Consider the following 16,981-nt stretch of genomic DNA (forward strand, 5'->3'; position numbering starts at 1 on the left):
CCTGAGCCCCTGGCCCCCCTCCCATCTCCTGCATCCCATCCTTCCCCATCTCCTACATCCGCCCCCTTCCCTATTTCCTGCCCCCCTTTCCCATCTCCTCCATCCTCCCCTTGCCGATCTCTTCCCCCTTTTTCCTAACTCCTGCCCCCCAGTGTGGGTGAGAGTCTTCCTTATCCCCGCCAGGGCACACGGAGCGCTCCCATCCCGATCCAAAGCCGGATCCCCTGGAGCAGCCCGTCCTGGCCATCCATGGCCACAGGGATGTGACGGGCGCGCTCGGCCTCTGCGGCTCCTGTCCCCTCCCCGCGCCCGGCCCTCGCTCGTCCCGGCCTTATCCCGGGGGGAATCATCTCCCGGGATTCACCCTGGCACGGATGGGCTCTCCCGAAATCCCAGGGAACACCGGCACCCCCGGGCTGCGGCCGGCGTTATCCCAGAAAATGGCAGAGCGTCCTTTTCCCTGGGCCTGGCTGCTCCAGGCTCGCTGTTCCTGGGGGAGTGCCTGGAAGCGGGCTGGTTTGGCCACCTCAGCGCTGCTTTTCTTTAGTTTTTTAAGGAAAGAACATTCCCGGAGCGATGCTCTGTGAGGGCCGGGAGGTTTTTATCCATCAACCTGGAAAAATCGGCTGTGGCCGCCCTAAAATCCACAAGTTTTAAATAGAAATTCCTCTCTGGCCTCCGGCAGATTAATCAGTCAGGGCCTGCTCCAGGAGCGTAATCCGGGTGGCAAATTCCTGAAAATCCTTGGAGGGAACAGGCAGAGATTTCGAGAGAGGAATTTTTAATTTTCAGGGCTAAAAACAGATGGAGGGGAAAAAAAGAGGAAGGAAAGGTGGGAGGTGGGGGTGATTCGGCTCTTGGCATCTTCCCTGCAAACGGGATGTCCAGGTTTCCCAGTGCCGGCCAAATGCCTTCTTCCCACTTGGGCTCTTCCTGGAATTGCTCCATCACCTTGCACAAAAGCTGTTATCCCTTTATTTCTAATTTTTTGGGATTAAAAGGCTGGGACCTGCCCTGTTCCAGGGGCCTCTCCGAGTGTAGCATTCCTCGGTGCCACCTCCATTGGCTTTGGCTCATGCCAGAGGTGCCTTCCAAGGGCAAGGAGGGATCCAAAAATCCCACTTGTGCTTCCAAACTGACTGTGCTCGGCTGCCAGAGGGAGAGAGCGAGGGGAGAAAAGTGCCAGAATTCCCAGGGGATGGAAAAGAAAATGGAATAATCCCTGTTGTGAGGGTGATTTAAGAGCAGTGTGGATGTGGCACTTGGGGACATGGATTTTGGGGGAATGTTGGACTCATGGGCTTGAGGGATTTTCTAACCTTAAGGATTCTGGGATTCCTTTTTTTTTCTGTGGGAGCGGAGCTTGATCCCACCTGGCTCCTGTGAGGGGGTTATGGAGAGCAAGGAGATCCCCCAGAGCCTCATTTTTTCCCAGGGTTTCCATGAAAAATCAGCATTTCCTTACCAAAAATCTGACCTTTGGCATCTCGGAATTCCGGGAGAGCCCCCAAATCCAGCATTCCCCTTTCAGTGTTCTCACATGGGGAGTGGGATCAGCCTCACAGAGCCTGGAGAGACCGAGATTCCCAATCCCAGTCCCAATTTTGGCTCCGGAGCCATGTTCCCTCCTGGCCTGGCCTCGCCTCAGGAGCATTCCTGCTGCATTCCAGGGGCAACACCCGGGTGGAGGAGGCCTGTGAGATGTACACCAGGGCTGCCAACATGTTCAAGATCGCCAAAAACTGGAGTGGTGAGTCCAAATCCTGGGATCTGGGGGGGCGTAGATCATCCCAGAGCTCCCAAACGTCTTCCTGTGAATTATTCCATGGGGAATGGTCTCTGTGTCTATGCAATTCCTATTTAAATACTGGGAGAGTGGACAAAGGGAGTGAGCTGAAGGATCCTGGGGGAATTTTAAGATCCCAGCTGGTGATCCTGCTTGGGAAGCCCCTCATCCCTGAGTCTCCCTGGGTCCCGGAAGCAGCGCATTCCCGCTCACTCACGGGATTCACGGGATGGGTATTCCCTCTTTTCCAGCGGCAGGAAATGCCTTTTGCCAGGCAGCCAAGCTGCACATGCAGCTCCAGAGCAAGCACGACTCAGCCACCAGCTTTGTGGACGCCGGGAACGCCTACAAAAAAGCAGATCCGCAAGGTAAGGCGGCGGAACCCGGCAGCGGGATGCGGGATTGCTCCCGGCCAAACGCTCACTGCTGGCAGAGCTGCGTTCCTGCTTTTCCAGAAGGTGCTTTGGGATGATGCGGGAGGTCAGCGCTATCCTGGTGTCTCCTCTTGGTGTTTGTTGGGGTTTGGGATGCTGCAGGGTGTTGGGACTTTTGGCAGCTTCCATCCTGGTTTGGCTTGGCTTTAGGGAATGGCTTCCTGAGGAATGGCGTCAGGCAGTCACTGGGCTGGATCACAGTAGGAGCCCTGCCGTGTCCCCGAGGCTTTCCCTAGTCCTGGCCTTTGTTGGGATGAGAATAAATCATCTGGGATTCTTTCAACCTGGTTGTGATTTTTGGGAAGGTCTCCAATCCACTTTTTCCTAGCTAGGTCTGGAAGCAAACCCTCCACCTCCCACCAGCATTATCCCAGGAGACATGGGAACAAACTCAGGGATGACACCCTTTTGGAGTGGTGAAACTCCCAAATTCCCACTTTCAAAAACAGCAGTGTTTTGGAGTTGATCCCTTGAAGTTTGCTCCATTGGGGGATGCAGACAGCAAACACGGGGTTGGGTCATCCTGGTGTTTGTTCCCTTTGGGAATTGCTGGAGGTGCTGGGGGCTGAGGTCATTCCAGAGCCCCCTCTGTAGGTAGCTATTCCCTGGAGCGGCTGCCGGGTGGGAGTTGGGAGTGGGACGTGGCTGACGCTGTTGTCTCTCACACACGCTGCAGAGGCCATCAACTGCTTAAACGCAGCCATCGATATCTACACCGACATGGTAAGGCCCCGCTCCCGGGAACGCCGCGCGGCTTCCCGGGAACGCCGCGCCTCATCCCGCTCCCCTCCCGTCCCCAGGGCCGCTTCACCATCGCTGCCAAGCACCACATCACCATCGCTGAGATCTACGAGGCCGAGCTGGTGGACATCGAGAAGGTGAGGGGACGTTGGTGACATCATCAGTGACGTCACTAGAGGCCCTGGCATGGCTTTCCCAGAAAACTTGTGGTTGTCATATCCCTGGAAGTGTCCAAGGCCAAGCTGGAGCAGCCTGGGATTGTGGAAGTTGTTCCCCTCAGTGGAAGGGGATCACCTTTGAGGTCCCTTCCAACCCAAACCATTCTGGGATTTCTTAGCCCTGAACTCAAGAATTCCCTTCTCCCATCCAGCACCAGAATTCCCAGTGTAGGTTCAGTCCAGCCCTGAGTTGGAGTTAATGGTTTTCCCAGCCTGGAGGCTTTCCTGGAGCAATCCCAAGTCTCTGGTGTGTCCCTGTGCCAGCAGCACTGGCTGAACACTCCGGTGAGAATCCACTTCAGTCTTTCCCATTGGAAAAGCTCTTTGGGAGTGTCATGGAGCCATTTTAGTCACTTTAGTTCCCATGTCAGCACTGATTCCCTTGTTCCCACTTCCAAACTCCCTGAGCAGGAATCCCACTGCAGATCTCCTGCTGGAATTTTGCAGGATAAAACGGGATGGGATTTAGGGGTTGTTTTGCAGGCAAGGATTTTCTTCCTTGGCTCTGCTCCATTGGATCCCATCTCTGTCCCTGAATGTTGGTGCTGTTCCCTGGGGTGCTTTATCCCAGGATGACTGATCCCACATTTCTGTCCCTAGGCCATCGCACACTACGAGCAGGCTGCAGATTACTACAAGGGAGAGGAATCCAACAGGCAAGTCCTTGGGATCAGCGGGAAGGGCTGGAACAGGGATCCATCTGTGGAAGAGGGATCAATCCCAGACACTCCCACAACCAGCACACTTCTAATTTGGGCTATTCCAAGAGAATTCCTCTAAATCCCAGCTGTGGGTTCCCACTTCTCTCTCTGGGACAGGGTGCTGGGGCGTGGGCTGGTGAATTCCTGGGATTCAGGGCCTGATTTCTGGGATGTGGTTGCAGCTCAGCCAACAAATGTCTGCTGAAGGTGGCGGCCTATGCAGCGCAGCTGGAGCAGTACCAGAAAGCCATCGAGATCTACGAGCAGGTCAGGAGCTAAATCCCATGGGAATAGCACCTCTTCCCAAGGAAAAGGGCCCAGGGGTTGGCAAAACTGCCAGAATCAGGAAATTGTTTAGGCTGGAAAAGCTCTCTGAGGTCAGAGTCCCACTGTTCCCCCCGCATGGCCAAGTGTCCCTAAGTGCCACATCCATGATTTTCAGTGTTTCCAGGAAAAAGTTGGGAGAAATCCATAAGAATTCACTTTTGAATGTATTTACAACTCCCTTTGACAGAAAATTCCCTCCTGGATTTATCAGCTCTGCCTTTTGTTGGATATTTACCTGGGAATACCAATAGTGCTGCTTGGTGCTTCTAGAGGGTTAATTCTGGAGCAACTTTTTCCCAAATGGATTTGTTTTTCCATTTCCTCATCAACCAAGGATCAGCCTGCTGGGATCTGACTTCCCTTGGGATGAGTTCAAAACCACCCTGCTTCCCAACAGCTTATTGGCATTTTTTCCCTGCCTTTTATTCCCAGCCCTGTGGCTCAGGGTGGAATAGGAATTGGTTTAATCCAGGCTTTCCTTTCCTGCCCCCTTTTTCCATGTTTTTTTGTCCAGGTGGGAACAAACACGATGGATAACCCTTTGCTCAAGTACAGCGCCAAAGAATATTTCTTCAAAGCTGCCCTGTGCCACTTCATCGTGGATGAGCTGAATGCCAAGGTCAGTTATCCCAGAATTCCCAATTCCTCCTCACCAGCCTTGGCCAGCTGGGAGAAGCTCAGTGGGCTCACAGCTATTACCCCAAAATCCCTGATCCCTCCTCTGCAGTGGCTGGAATTCTTGATGTGCCACTGTCACGTTGGATTCTTGGTGGATACTTTCCCAAGTTTGAGGATGGGAAGGCAAATGCTGGGAAAAAAAAATAGGAATAGTGTGTGAAGGGAACTCTTCTCTCTTTCAGCTTGCGCTGGAGAAATACGAAGAAATGTTCCCGGCTTTCACAGATTCCCGGGAATGCAAGCTATTGAAAGTGAGTAACCAGGGGGCTTTCCCACTTTTCCAGGGGTTTTCTCTTTTATCCCAGTATTTTAAAGGACATCAGCCTCACTTTTCCCTGGATTTGGCCCAGACCCCCGTTTGTGGTGGGTGCTTTTCATGGTCTCTGCTCCCTGGGATGAGATGCTGGAATGGGAACATGCAGGAATAGAGCATTCCCTAATTTTTCCTGGTGCTTTCCCAGAAACTGCTGGAAGCTCATGAGGAGCAGAACAGCGAGGCCTACACCGAGGCTGTGAGTACTCATGGGTGCACTTGGGAATGCTGCTTCTTCCTTCTCTTTTTTGGGATGCCTGTGCCCTGTTCAGTATTGGGGAACCTGCAGAGAGGGGACAGCTGCTCCAGCAAGGTCCCAGCTTCCTCCTTTAACATTCCTGGAGTTTCCTGGAGAGTTCAGATCCTGCCTGGGTTTGCTACAGCTCCTTTGGTGTTTGACAGGAGCTCAAAAAGCTTGGGTTGGGTTTGGAGAGATTTTTCTCTGGACTGTGGCCCTGTGCCTTTTCCCTTTTATTTTTTTTTCCCGTTCCCTTTTTTTCCTCTGCTTTCCCTTGTTTCCCCCCACTTCCCCCTTTTTTTTTTTCCCTTCTTCCTTTTCACCCCCTTTCCTTTTTCCCTCTCCCCTCTTTCTTTCCTTTCCTCCTTTCTAGCCTCCTTTTCCCCTTTTTTCCTTCCCCCGCTTTTTCCTTTCCCTTTTTCCCCTTCCTGTTTTTCTTTTCCCTTTTTTTCCTTTTTTTCCTTCGTTTTCCCTTGCGTTTTTCCCCCCTTTGTCCTTGATTTTTTCCCCTCTTGTTTTTCCCCTCCTTTCCTCTTGGTTCTTTCCCTTTCTCCTCTTTCTTTTTTCCTCTTCTTCCCCTTTATCCTCCCTTCCCTTTTTTTCCCCTCTTCCCCTTGTTTCACCTTTGCCCTTGTTTCCCCTTTTTTTCCCTTTTTCCTTATTTCCCCCTCCCTTTCCCCTTGTTTTTCCCCCCTCTTTCCCTTTATTGTCCTTCTTTGCACTCCCCCCCTCCCTTTTCTCTCCTTTTCCCCTCCCCTTCATTCCCAGGACGAGCCCGTGTCTGCCACTCCCCCCTCCCCATCCCCGCCGCATTCCCGCCTCATTCCCTTTCCCGCTCCCTGATCCACGTTTTTTGCCGGTGCCAGGTGAAGGAATTCGACTCCATCTCGCGGCTGGATCAGTGGCTCACCACGATGCTGCTGCGCATCAAGAAAACCATCCAGGGCGAGGGCGACGGCGACCTCAAGTGACGCCCGCGGGCCCTTCCCGCCTCCAGCCGAGGACTTTTCGGGAATTCCCGACCCAATCCCGCGCTTTCTTTCGTCGCTTCCCACTCCCATGGCTCACTGTGTTTCTTTAGCCCCCGCTCTGTGGTGACGCTCCGGGCGGATGCCAGGCAGGAGAAGCCCTTGGAGCGGAATTCCTCCTTCTCCTCCTCGGGTTTGGTCCCGCTCATCCCGGTGCCTGCACTCGCAGCTCCCGGTTTTCCTGCTGTTCCGTTGATTCCAGCATGTAAATATTCCATCCAGGCCAGCACAGTACAAATATGCGCTTCCAGCCCGTTGTGTTCCCATTTTCCCGTTCCCAAGTGTTGGATACACTTGGATTTGGGGGTCTGGAAGTGGTGCTAGGCAGAGGCTTTGGGAATTGGGAATATCCCGCACACCCCCACCACGCCACAGGCATTCCAGGAGCCTAGGATCGGTGTCAGCCCTAGGTCCTGGTTGGTTTCCACTTTTCTTGGATTGATTTTCCACTTCAGTTCGTGGTGCATCCCATCTCTCCACTTCCAAATAATTCCACCTGAGGAAGGATCTATTTTTGTACCTCACCCTCTGCGTGTGCCGGGCACAATCCCTAAATTCCAGCTCCTCGGCTGCATGCAGGTGTTGATCCCACAGGAGCCTTGTTGGAATTCGGGTGGCAGGGGGGGCACAGTTTGCTTGGGAAAAGTTGAAAAATTCCTGCAGGAATTGATGGGTATGTTGTTACGGAGAGAGGAGTGAGCTGCCTGGTTTTTCAAGGATGCATCGGAGGCGTTGGGAACTTGTGCAATTTGTCACTCTTTGGGAAGAGTGAAGTCAGCAATTAAGGGCTGTTCTGGAGGCTCCAGGCAGCCCCAGCCCCTCTTTCCTCTGGAAAAGTCAGGTTGGAATGTTGGGCTTTGGATAGAGCTTGGCTCGTTGGGCTCTAAAATTCTGAAAACCAAAAATCCCGATCCATGCCAAATTCTCCTTGGTTTGGTGTTTTCCCACCCTTCCCAATCTCTGTTTCCCACAGGTCCTTGTGTTCATCCCAAACATCCCAGCCAGATGGAAAAGCCCGGGCTTGGGAGGCAGCAGGGGGGATCTCCCAGCTCCAGGCTTGGAAGCACACGGAGTTCATGCATTCCCATCCTTAGGAATGGCTTTATCAGGCGTCCAGCACTGTGGGAGCCGGGATGAGGGGAAGCACAGCTTGGGAGGCTCCACTTTTCCCGGTGTTTTTTCGGTTCTGTTGCCGTTCCCTGTGTCAGTGTTGTAGGACAGGAGGAGCAGGAGGGCTGTTACTCCATCCCTACACCTGGTAGTTGTGTGTGAGTAGCTCCAGCATGTCCTCTGCAGTATCCATGGTGAATTGTGACGGTTCCCAGGTGACAATTCCGCCACTCCCGCTGTATTCCCGCCCCACCTCCATCACTCTCTACTCGGAAAACTTATTTAAGGAAATGGCCTTAGCAAGAATATCATGTTTGGTGTGACTGTACATGAATAAAGTGAAAATCATGGATGGAAGGAGGGAGAAGTGGTTCTTCTGGAAAACTCAAAAGGCTGGAGCATGGTGGGATGATGCAGGCTGGGAGGGGGTGTGATTCCTTCAATTCCTGTTTGGAATCATGGAATGGTTTGGGTGGGAAGGGACCTTAAAGCTCATCCTGATCCAGGGACACCTTCTGCTATCCTGGCTTGCTCCAAACCCCGTGAATACTTCCAGGGATGGGGCAGCCACAGATTCTCTGGGAAAACTCTTCCAGGGCCTCCCCATCCTCACAGGGAAGAATTCCTTCCCAATAACCTACCTGAATTCCATTCCTGAAGCCATTCCCTCCCTGTTGTCCTGTCTCCCTCTGTCACTAGGAAGCCATTCCCTCCCTGTTGTCCTGTCACTATAATTCCTGATGAAGAATCCCTCCCACTTTTCCTTGTAGGCCCCTTCTGAGGTTTCCAGGGAACCTTCTTTTCTCCAGGTGAACTTTCCAAGTCTGTCAATATCCCAAAGTGTCCCACTGGATAAGACTGAGTCACTGGGAGGTCTCCACATTCCATATTTTAATAGGAACAGCTCAAACAAGTAACTCACTTCCGTATGTTCGCAGAGTACAAAACATTCCCCGGCTCCGGATCCAAGTGCTCAGCCCTTAAATATATCTACAACCCCTTTCCTTCCATTGGGAATAACTGAGCTCCAGCAGGAATAAATATCTCAAATATAACCTCTTGGAAATGTCCTCTGGTACAAAAATTCCCTTTTTTCTAGCTTAGAATTCCATGAGAACGCCTCCGCCATCCCTTTATCCCAAAAAATAGCTCTGTGCCACAGGTGGGGGGGTGTCTTTATTGCTGGATCTCACCAGGCTGCATTGTGCTTACCTTTCCCAAAGTTCTGCTCACAGCTTCAGCTGAGGAATTGCTGTGGGAATACTACAGGAACAGGTAAAGAAATGGGAAAAGCTGTGGGTTTTTACACTGGGAAGCCCATCCCGAGGTTTGAAGCATTAAACCGTAGCACAGTGAGCTGCTGTTGTGAAAAAAACAGGAGTCAGCCCAGCTGGAACAACACTCCAAGGCTCCTTCCCTGCCCAGGGGAAATCCCCCAAATCCCATTCCACTAAAATGGAGCAGGAAAAGCCTCTGAACTGAGCCCCTTCCAGCACAGCTCCTTTTCACAGTCTTTCTTCTAGGAGATGTCTTGTTCTCCTATGTGCCCAATTCCATAGGAGCTGGAGCAGCTGGAAGGTGAGAACTGACAGGATCTCAGTCCCAGACTGCTCCAGTTTCCCTGCAACTGTAAAATCAAGGAAGTAGCACTTGGCTTCCACCTGCCCCTTTTTGCTGCTCAGAGACTCCAAACTCCTGGAATGAAACTCCAAAGCTGCTCCCACTCTTTGGGATCTTTGGCAAAAGCAGAGGAAACCAACATTTCCTGAAAAGCAAAGTTAGCCAGACTTCTCCTGGATGAAATTCCACTGGGGAAAATGCAGCAAATGTCACAGAGAAACATCAGTTCTCCTGATTGTCCATGTGGCATTGAATTCCCTGGAAAACAAACCTGCACCAGCAAGGTACCTGAGCCGCCCCCTGAATTCGCAGGGGATCAACTCCCACAAATTCCCTGGTGTGGTGTCACCCTGCCCGACCATCAGGAGGTGGAGCTGGGGAAGGAATTTCCAGAGGAAAGCTGGAAATCCACTCTTTCCCAGCTTCCCACCACCAGCCTCCCTCAGGCCAAGGACTGTACAAGGGGTGCAGCCTAAGGAGCAGGAGGCAATCCCGAATTATTCCATGTTCACCAGGGCATGGAGCTGGGGCTGCCCAGAGTCCGTCTGTGTGTGGAGCACCGTGAGTTCTCCCAGCAGGGACTCCTGTGCTCCAGAGGCCTTACAGTCCGTGCTGGAATTCCCACTTCCTGGGACTGCTGCCAGGCTCTGGTAGGGGCTGTTCTCTGGGAAGGACAGCAGCTTTTCTGGGATTTTGGGGGACGCTTCATATTCCTCATCAGGAAGCTCCGTTTTGTGCCCCTCGTCATTCTTTGTAGCTCCTTCCACGATGACGAGGAAGGACTTCCAGGGGGTGTTTTTATCATGGATCTGCAAAGGAATAACCAGGAGAGAGAAGGCTGGATATGAGATGACAAAGTTTGGATCAAGCTTGTATTTGATGTTGGTAGAAAAGGTTTTTGTTTTGGAGTCATGGAATGGTTTGGGTTGGAAGACCCATCCCCTTCCATGGACAGGGACACCTTCCCCTGCCTCAGGTTGCTCCAAGCCCTGTCCTGGGTTGGTCCAAACCCAACCTGGTTTTGAACAATTCCAGGAAAGCAGCACCCACAGGTTTTCTGGGGAAACCATGCCAGGGCCTTCCCAACCTCCCAGGGAACAATTCCTTCCAAACATCCCACCTAACCCCAATTTCCATCAGAAAAGGTTTTTGTTTTGGAGTCATGGAATGGTTTCGGTTGGAAGATTGGACCGTACAGATGATCCAGTCCCACGCCCTGCCATGGACAGGAACACCTTCCCCTGTCTCAGGTTGCTCCAAGCCCTGTCCTGGGTTGGTCCAAACCCAACCTGGTTTTGAACAATTCCAGGAAAGCAGCACCCACAGGTTTTCTGGGGAAACCATGCCAGGGCCTTCCCAACCTCCCAGGGAACAATTCCTTCCCAACATCCCACCTAACCCCAACTTCCATCAGTCGGAAGTCTGCTCCAGCTTGTCCCATCAATCCCGTGGAACGCGGCTCCGAGGAGCCGTGGTGGCGCTGAGCCGCCCGCCGCCGGGATGTGGGAATGCCGGGGCAGCGGGACCGTACCGAGGTGTGCCGGCGCAGCGTGGATTTGTCGGTGAAGGTCCTGCCGCAGGCGTTGCACATGAAGGGCTTCTCGCCGGTGTGGATGCGGTGGTGCCGCTGCAGCGCGTTCAGCTGCGTGAACTGCTTCCCACACTGGTCGCAGCAGTACGGCCGCTCCCCTGGGAATGCGGCATGGGAGACAGGCTGGGAACGCGGGCAGAGCACAGCTGCTGTGCCTCGGGAATGCCCAGCAACCCCTGGCTGACAGGGAATGGTCAGGGGAAACAGCCTGGTGGTACAAATGTCACACTGCCACCCGTCTGGAGGCAGCAAGTTCCTGCCAGCCCCATAAAGATGTGCTGCCACTCTGTTTTCCCATGGATTTTCCGCTAGAGACTCAAGTCCTGCCCAGAATCCAAGTATCCCTCCCCCTTATTCACTCTTCTCTGAGCAACAACCCCTGAGCCACTCCCAGCCCCGGGATCGCTCTGGAGACACCAAAAACTCCCTGTTTGGAAACAGATCCCATTTTCCTCCCTCCCTGGATAAACCTCTGGAGCTACACCAGAGCTCTCCATCACCAATGATCCTGGCAGCTTATTAAGGTATCTCCACAGCCTGTGGAAGCATTCCAGGGAATTGCTGTCACTCAGAACTAGTGGGAGAAGGGGAGAACACGACACATCAAGCAGTGCACACGGGGAAAAACCTGGCTGAGAATTCCTTGCTGGAATATTGCAGAGGTGAGGGGTGTGTATCCAAGAAAAGGGACACATCCTACCTGTGTGGACTTTGATGTGCTGGTACAGGGAATTCCGCTGGGCAAAGGTCCGGAAGCAAACCTCACATTTGAAGGGTTTGGATCCCGTGTGGATGCGGTTGTGGTGTTTCAAGTATTCCTTGGAGGCAAAGCTCTTCCCACAGGTTTCACACATGAAAGGCCTTTCCCCTAAAAAAGGGGGAAAAGGAGAATTAAACCAGCAGAGCTTTGGGAATGCTCTTAAATATCCCACAGAAATTCCAGAGCGTGTCCTCACTGTGGGGATATTTAAAGGTCACCCAGTTCCAAACCATTCCATGGGCAGGGACACCTTCCCCTATCCCAGGTTGCTCCAAGCCACTCCCAGCCTGGCCTGGAACAATTCCAGGGACGGGGAATCCACAGCTTCTTTAGGAAAACCGTTCCAGGGTCTCACCACTCTCTCTTTGGGATTTCTTCCCAAAATCCAATTTAAATCAACCCTCCCTCAGCTTCAGATCACGGGATTATCCTTGGGAACCCTTCTCAGGCAAATCCCACCCAGGAGATGACAATATCTCGTTTTATCCATAAAAACGTGAACAAAAAGCATTTTCTGAAGGCAACAGTTTCCCTGGAATGTTTGGGATTGGATTTTCCCGGTTTTCCAGCCTCACCTGTGTGGCAGCGCCTGTGGTAGATGAGCATGTGGTTCTGGGTGAAGCGGGCCCCACACTCATCACACACAAAGGGCTTCTCCCCCGTGTGGATCCTGCAAGGGAAAAGGAATGTTGGAACTCCAGGATGAGCCTGTCCCTCATTCCCATTGATCCCTACTGCTGGGTAAACAACCACATCCAAAAATGTTACAGTAAAGGCGGATTTTTCAAGGTGACATGCAGCCAAATCCCAAAAATTCTCTCCAGGTTGTGTCACCAAATCCTTTGGGATGTGAGAGAAAGATTCTCAGGGGGTTGGGATGGCTGCTTTTCCTGGAGAGGCACATCCACGTGGCAAAATCTATCCCCAAGGATGAGAAATCCCCACCACCGGCTGCCACCGCACCCCAAATTAAGGCAGCGTTGAGTTTCCAGTGTCCAAAATTCCTGAAAGGGCTCTGGGAATGGAAAAATATCAGGTTTAAACCCTCAGAGAGGATTTTTCCCCTCATAAAAATGTCTCTGCCTGAAGACAGATAAAATTACTGATAAAATCAGGGTCAAGCCCCTCAGAGAAGATTTTTACTCTGATAAAATGGTCTCTGTCATGAGACAAGCTAAAATGACTGATAAAATCAGGGTCAAGCCCCTCAGAGTTAATTCTGATAAAAACACCTTCAGAAAAACAAAACTGATAAAATCAGGCTCAACCCCTCAGAGAGGAATTTTCCCCCTGATCAAAATGTCTGCCCTGAGACACATGAAATAACTGATAAAATCAGGTTAAAGTCCATCAGAAATTATTTTTACCCTGGTGTTTTTTACCAGGGTAAAATAACTATAAAATAACCAAATAAAATAACTGAGAAAATCAGGCTAACCCCCTCAGAGATGATTTTTGCCCTCATGAAAAAGGCTCTGCCCTGAGACTGATAAAAAAGGGATAAAATTAGGTTAAACCCCTCAGAATCTACTTCTGCCCTGATAAAAATGCCCTCAGAAAGATAAAATTGATAAAATCAGGTTAAAATCCCTCAGGGATGATTTTTTTCCCCAATAAAAAACAGCCTGGGACAGATAAAAGCCAGCAGGTGCTGGATCAGCTCCGTGTGGGTGACATCGGTGACGCGCCACCTCCTCCTGTTCCCAGATCCATTGTTTTCCCTACTTCGCCCCCAAATCCGTCATTTTCCCATTGAAAACCCTGCCAAATCCTTCCCAAATATTTCCACACTTGTCGTTGTATTGAGTCTAAGGATGTGCTGGAGGAATCCCACCTGGATTTTCCTGCAGCACAGGCCTGGCCCATGCAGGATATGAGGAGAAAACAAGGATTTGGAAGGCCCTGAGGGCCGAACCCTGTATCAGGAGAAAACAGGGATTTGGGAGGTCCTGAAAGAGAAAACCAGGATTTGGGAGGTTCTGAGGACTGGATCCCATCTAAGGAGAAAACAGGGATTGGGGAGGCACTGAAAAAGAAAACAGGGATTGGGGAGGCCCTGAGGGCTGCACCCCATATGAGGAGAAAACAGGGATTTGGGAGGCCCTGAAAGAGAAAACAGGGATTGCGGAAGCCCCAAGGGCTGCACCCCACATGAAAACTGGAATTTGGGAGGCCCTGAGGGCTGAACCCTGTATCAGGCGAAAACAGGGATTGGGGAGGTTCTGAAGGCTGCATCCCATATGAAAAGAGGGATTTGGGAGGCCCCGAAAGAGAAAACAGGGATGTGGGAGGCCCTGAAAGAGAAAACAGGGATTGGGGAGGTTCTGAAGGCTGCACCCCATATGAAAACAGGGATTTGGGGGGCCCTGAAAGAGAAAACAGGGATTTGGAAGGCTCTGAGGGCTGCATCCCATATGAGGAGAAAACAGGGATTTAGGAGGCCTTGAAAGAGAAAAGAGGAATTTGGGAGGCCCTGAGGGCTGAACCCTGTATTAGGCAGAAACAGGGATTTGGGAGGCTCTGAGGACTGGACTGCATTTGAGGACAAAACAAGGATTTGGGAGGTCCTGAAAGAGAAAACGGGGACTGGGGAGACTCTGAGGGCTGAACCCCATTGAGGAGAAAACAGGGATTTGGGAGGCCCTGAGGACTGGACGACATTCGAAGAGAAAACAGCGATTTGGGAGGCCTGAAGGAGAAAACAGAGATTTGGGAGCCTCTGAAGGCTGCACCCCGTTTGAGGGGAAAACAGGGACGTACCAGGCCCCGAGGGCCGCACCTCGAGTCCGGGGAAAGCCGCTCCTACCTCATGTGCGTTTTCAGCGCCGAGGGCTGGGAGAACTTGGCCTGGCACTCGGGGCAGCCGTAGGGCTTGTGTCCCGTGTGCGTCCTCTCGTGCAGCCGCAGCGCCGTCCTGGAGCTGAGCCCCTTGCCGCACTGGTGGCACTGGTGCCGCTCGCCGCCGCCCTCGTGCACCTGCAGCACGTGCCTCTTGACGTCCTTCTTCCTCTTGAAGCGCTTGGCGCACAGCTCGCAGGGGAAGCGGCGCTCGCTGCTGTGCACGTGCCGCTGGTGGCTGCGCAGGTTGCAGCGGTTGGCGAAGGTCTGCGCGCACGTCTCGCAGCGGAACTCCAGCGCCGAGGCGATGCCGTGGCTCTGCTGGATGTGCTTCAGGAAGCTCTTCTCGTACAGGAACTCCTTCTGGCACGTGCCGCACTTGAAGGCGCCGCCGCGCTTCTTTTTGTCCTCCTCGCCCTTGGGGAGGTTTTCCGGGGAGGTCTCCTCGGGTTTGCCGGAGTTCTCCTCCTGCTCCCGCTCTCCCTCCTCGCCCTTGGGCTGCTTTTCCTCCTCGGCGTTCCGCTGCTGCTCCCGCAGCCTCCGGGTGTATTTTTTCTTCGGGATCTCCACGAACACCTTCCTGCCGGCCAGCCGCCCGCTGGCCCTGCGGATCTTGGTGTAAGGAGCCTTCAGCACTTCCTTCTTTTTGTCCACCTTCTCCTTGGACTTGGCGGCCGGCCCCTCGGGAGACGCTCCGCGGCCGGGCGCGGCGACGGAACAATCCGGAGAGTCCCGCTCGGCCTTCGCCGCGGGCACGGCGCTGGGGCGGGCGGCGCTCTCCTCCTCGGAATTCTGCGACTCCGAGAAGCTCTGCAGCTCCAGCAGCACGGACTCCAGCATCTGCTTCTTCAGCTGGAAGCAAGTCTCGGAGAGATCCAGGCACTTGAGCTTCTCGGCGATCTCCAGCATGCGCTGCACCCTGTCCTCCTCCACCTCCACGCGCGCCGTGTACACGAACTCCAGGAAGGAGGCGAAATCCGCCACCTGCACCTCGTTGAGGAACACGTTGCTGTGGGGGCCGTCCACGGGCTTCTCGTTGAGGAAAACCTCCTTGAAGAACTTGCTGGTGGCGGCCAGCACGGCCTTGTGCGCCGGGAACTCGGCGCGCACGCCCTGGTACTCCACGCTGACGGTGACGTCGCAGAGGTGGCCCAGCAGCCGCAGCTGCTGCATCTCGTTCAGCAGGTTGATGGGGGAGGACTTGGATTCCAGCAGCACGGGGTTGCTCTCCATCTTCCTTCTCCCTGCCAACGAGATCCCACGTCAGCCGGCGGGACTCCGCGGGTTTGCGGCGGCCAGGAGTTTCATGGAATCGCGGGGGTTGGGAAGAGCTCCGAGGTGGTTTAATCCAACCTCGGATGGATCTCCAGCACCTCAAGGAAACCATGAAGTGAATCTGAGCCTAAATCCCAGCCCCAGTTTTCCATGAAACCCTCCGGGTCAGGGATGGATCAAACAGAGCTGGCACCTGGAATTAAGGAATGATTCCTGGCCTCACCAGGCAATAATAATAAAAGGAAGGCAAGACTAAGCAAAAGTTCACTGCAGTCCTAAAAACCTGCCTGAAAATGCTTTCCACATAAAATTCCAAGCTCTTGTCTGATGGATAATGGTATTCACACAGTGAAAATCCCCAAAATGATGGGAGCTCCTCAAAATGGACTCACAGCCTGCACATTTTGAAGGCCCATTTCCAGCCTTCCAGCGGGCCCTATTTCTCAGGAATGTTTGAAGCTGCTCCAAAGCTTGTAAAAAGCATGGAAGTTTTGGGGCGTTTTCCCCGATATCTAACCCCAGAACAAACCAGGTTTCTATGGACTTACAGGTGCTCTGAGGAATCTGTTGAGTCTAACCCTGTTCCTACCGCAATCTGAGGAATTTCTTTCCATGTCCTGGGAATTAAGTGGTGTCCCACTCACTGCTTTATAAACAATCAGTGACACCAAAGTGCCACTTTTTTACCCCAATAAAATGATTTTCAACTACTTCTCCTGTTATTTCACAACTACTCCTCTAATTCCATTTGAGCACTGTCCATTTCTCAGGAATACCTCCCCTTCCAGAGGCAAAACTGGCTGGAAAGAGGCAAAAAGCTCCAGCCCAAAGGGGAATAGGGAGAGGATTCCCAGGCGGCTGCTGCTGATGCCATGGAGAACCCCACAGTGCCCACTTCCAATCCCATTTGCAAAGGACCCTGGATCACATGGGAGTGCTGGGGTGGGGGAAAACACGGGGGAAAAAAGGGGGAGAGGAAAGCGGGGAAACAAGGAGGGGAAGGGGGGGGCGAAGAAAAGAGAAGGGAAAAGAACGGGGGGAAAGAGGAGAGGAAATAAGGGGGGAAAAGAGGAGGAGAGGGGGGGAATAAGGGGGAAAGAGGGGAGAAAAAGGCGGCGGGCGGGGCCAGCCCGCCATGGCCCCCGCACTCACGGCTGCCGGCCCGTTCCCGGTTTGTTCCCGGTTCGTTCCCGGCCGCCGCTCCCGCTCAGCCCCGGGCGCGGCCGGAAGCGCTGACGAGCCACGACCCCGGCGGAGGCGCGCCGGAAGTGACGTCGCGAGGCGCGCCGTCTGTTGCTAGGCAACGCGGCCTACCGCGCCCCC

At 53.2% G+C, this 16,981-nt stretch overlaps 2 protein-coding genes across 5 annotated transcripts in view; one reads left to right on the forward strand and one right to left on the reverse strand.

Annotated features, from left to right (window-relative positions):
• The window catches only part of NAPB (NSF attachment protein beta), a 14,376-nt gene extending 6,445 nt beyond the window's left edge, over positions 1 to 7,931 (forward strand). For all 3 annotated transcript variants that reach the window (XM_041474158.1, XM_041474157.1, XM_041474159.1), the window contains 10 exons: positions 1,671 to 1,750; positions 2,038 to 2,154; positions 2,897 to 2,943; positions 3,021 to 3,098; positions 3,780 to 3,835; positions 4,063 to 4,147; positions 4,722 to 4,826; positions 5,068 to 5,136; positions 5,347 to 5,397; positions 6,303 to 7,931. In XM_041474158.1, coding sequence (XP_041330092.1) covers positions 1,671 to 1,750; positions 2,038 to 2,154; positions 2,897 to 2,943; positions 3,021 to 3,098; positions 3,780 to 3,835; positions 4,063 to 4,147; positions 4,722 to 4,826; positions 5,068 to 5,136; positions 5,347 to 5,397; positions 6,303 to 6,407 — 793 coding nt within the window. In that variant the 3' untranslated portion in view covers positions 6,408 to 7,931. The remainder of the gene's footprint in view (positions 1 to 1,670; positions 1,751 to 2,037; positions 2,155 to 2,896; positions 2,944 to 3,020; positions 3,099 to 3,779; positions 3,836 to 4,062; positions 4,148 to 4,721; positions 4,827 to 5,067; positions 5,137 to 5,346; positions 5,398 to 6,302) is intronic.
• Positions 7,932 to 8,452: 521 nt separating this feature from the next.
• On the reverse strand, positions 8,453 to 16,927 carry GZF1 (GDNF inducible zinc finger protein 1). 2 transcript variants are annotated; one of them, XM_041474148.1, is made up of 6 exons: positions 16,811 to 16,927; positions 14,352 to 15,627; positions 12,121 to 12,215; positions 11,486 to 11,653; positions 10,726 to 10,883; positions 8,453 to 10,003 (listed from the first exon to the last, which is right to left on the reverse strand). In XM_041474148.1, the coding sequence occupies exons 2-6, from the start codon at positions 15,614 to 15,616 to the stop codon at positions 9,692 to 9,694; spliced, it is 1,998 nt and encodes a 665-aa protein (XP_041330082.1). In that variant the 5' UTR covers positions 15,617 to 15,627; positions 16,811 to 16,927; the 3' UTR covers positions 8,453 to 9,691. The 2 variants fall into 2 exon arrangements, with proteins under 2 accessions (XP_041330082.1, XP_041330083.1); XM_041474149.1 differs by having other exon boundaries at positions 9,864 to 10,003; positions 10,726 to 10,965.
• Between the last annotated feature and the right edge of the window lie 54 nt (positions 16,928 to 16,981).

Source organism: Pyrgilauda ruficollis, unplaced genomic scaffold, assembly GCF_017590135.1.
Source record: "Pyrgilauda ruficollis isolate IOZ18807 unplaced genomic scaffold, ASM1759013v1 scaffold31, whole genome shotgun sequence".
NCBI classification, from domain to species: domain Eukaryota; kingdom Metazoa; phylum Chordata; class Aves; order Passeriformes; family Passeridae; genus Pyrgilauda; species Pyrgilauda ruficollis.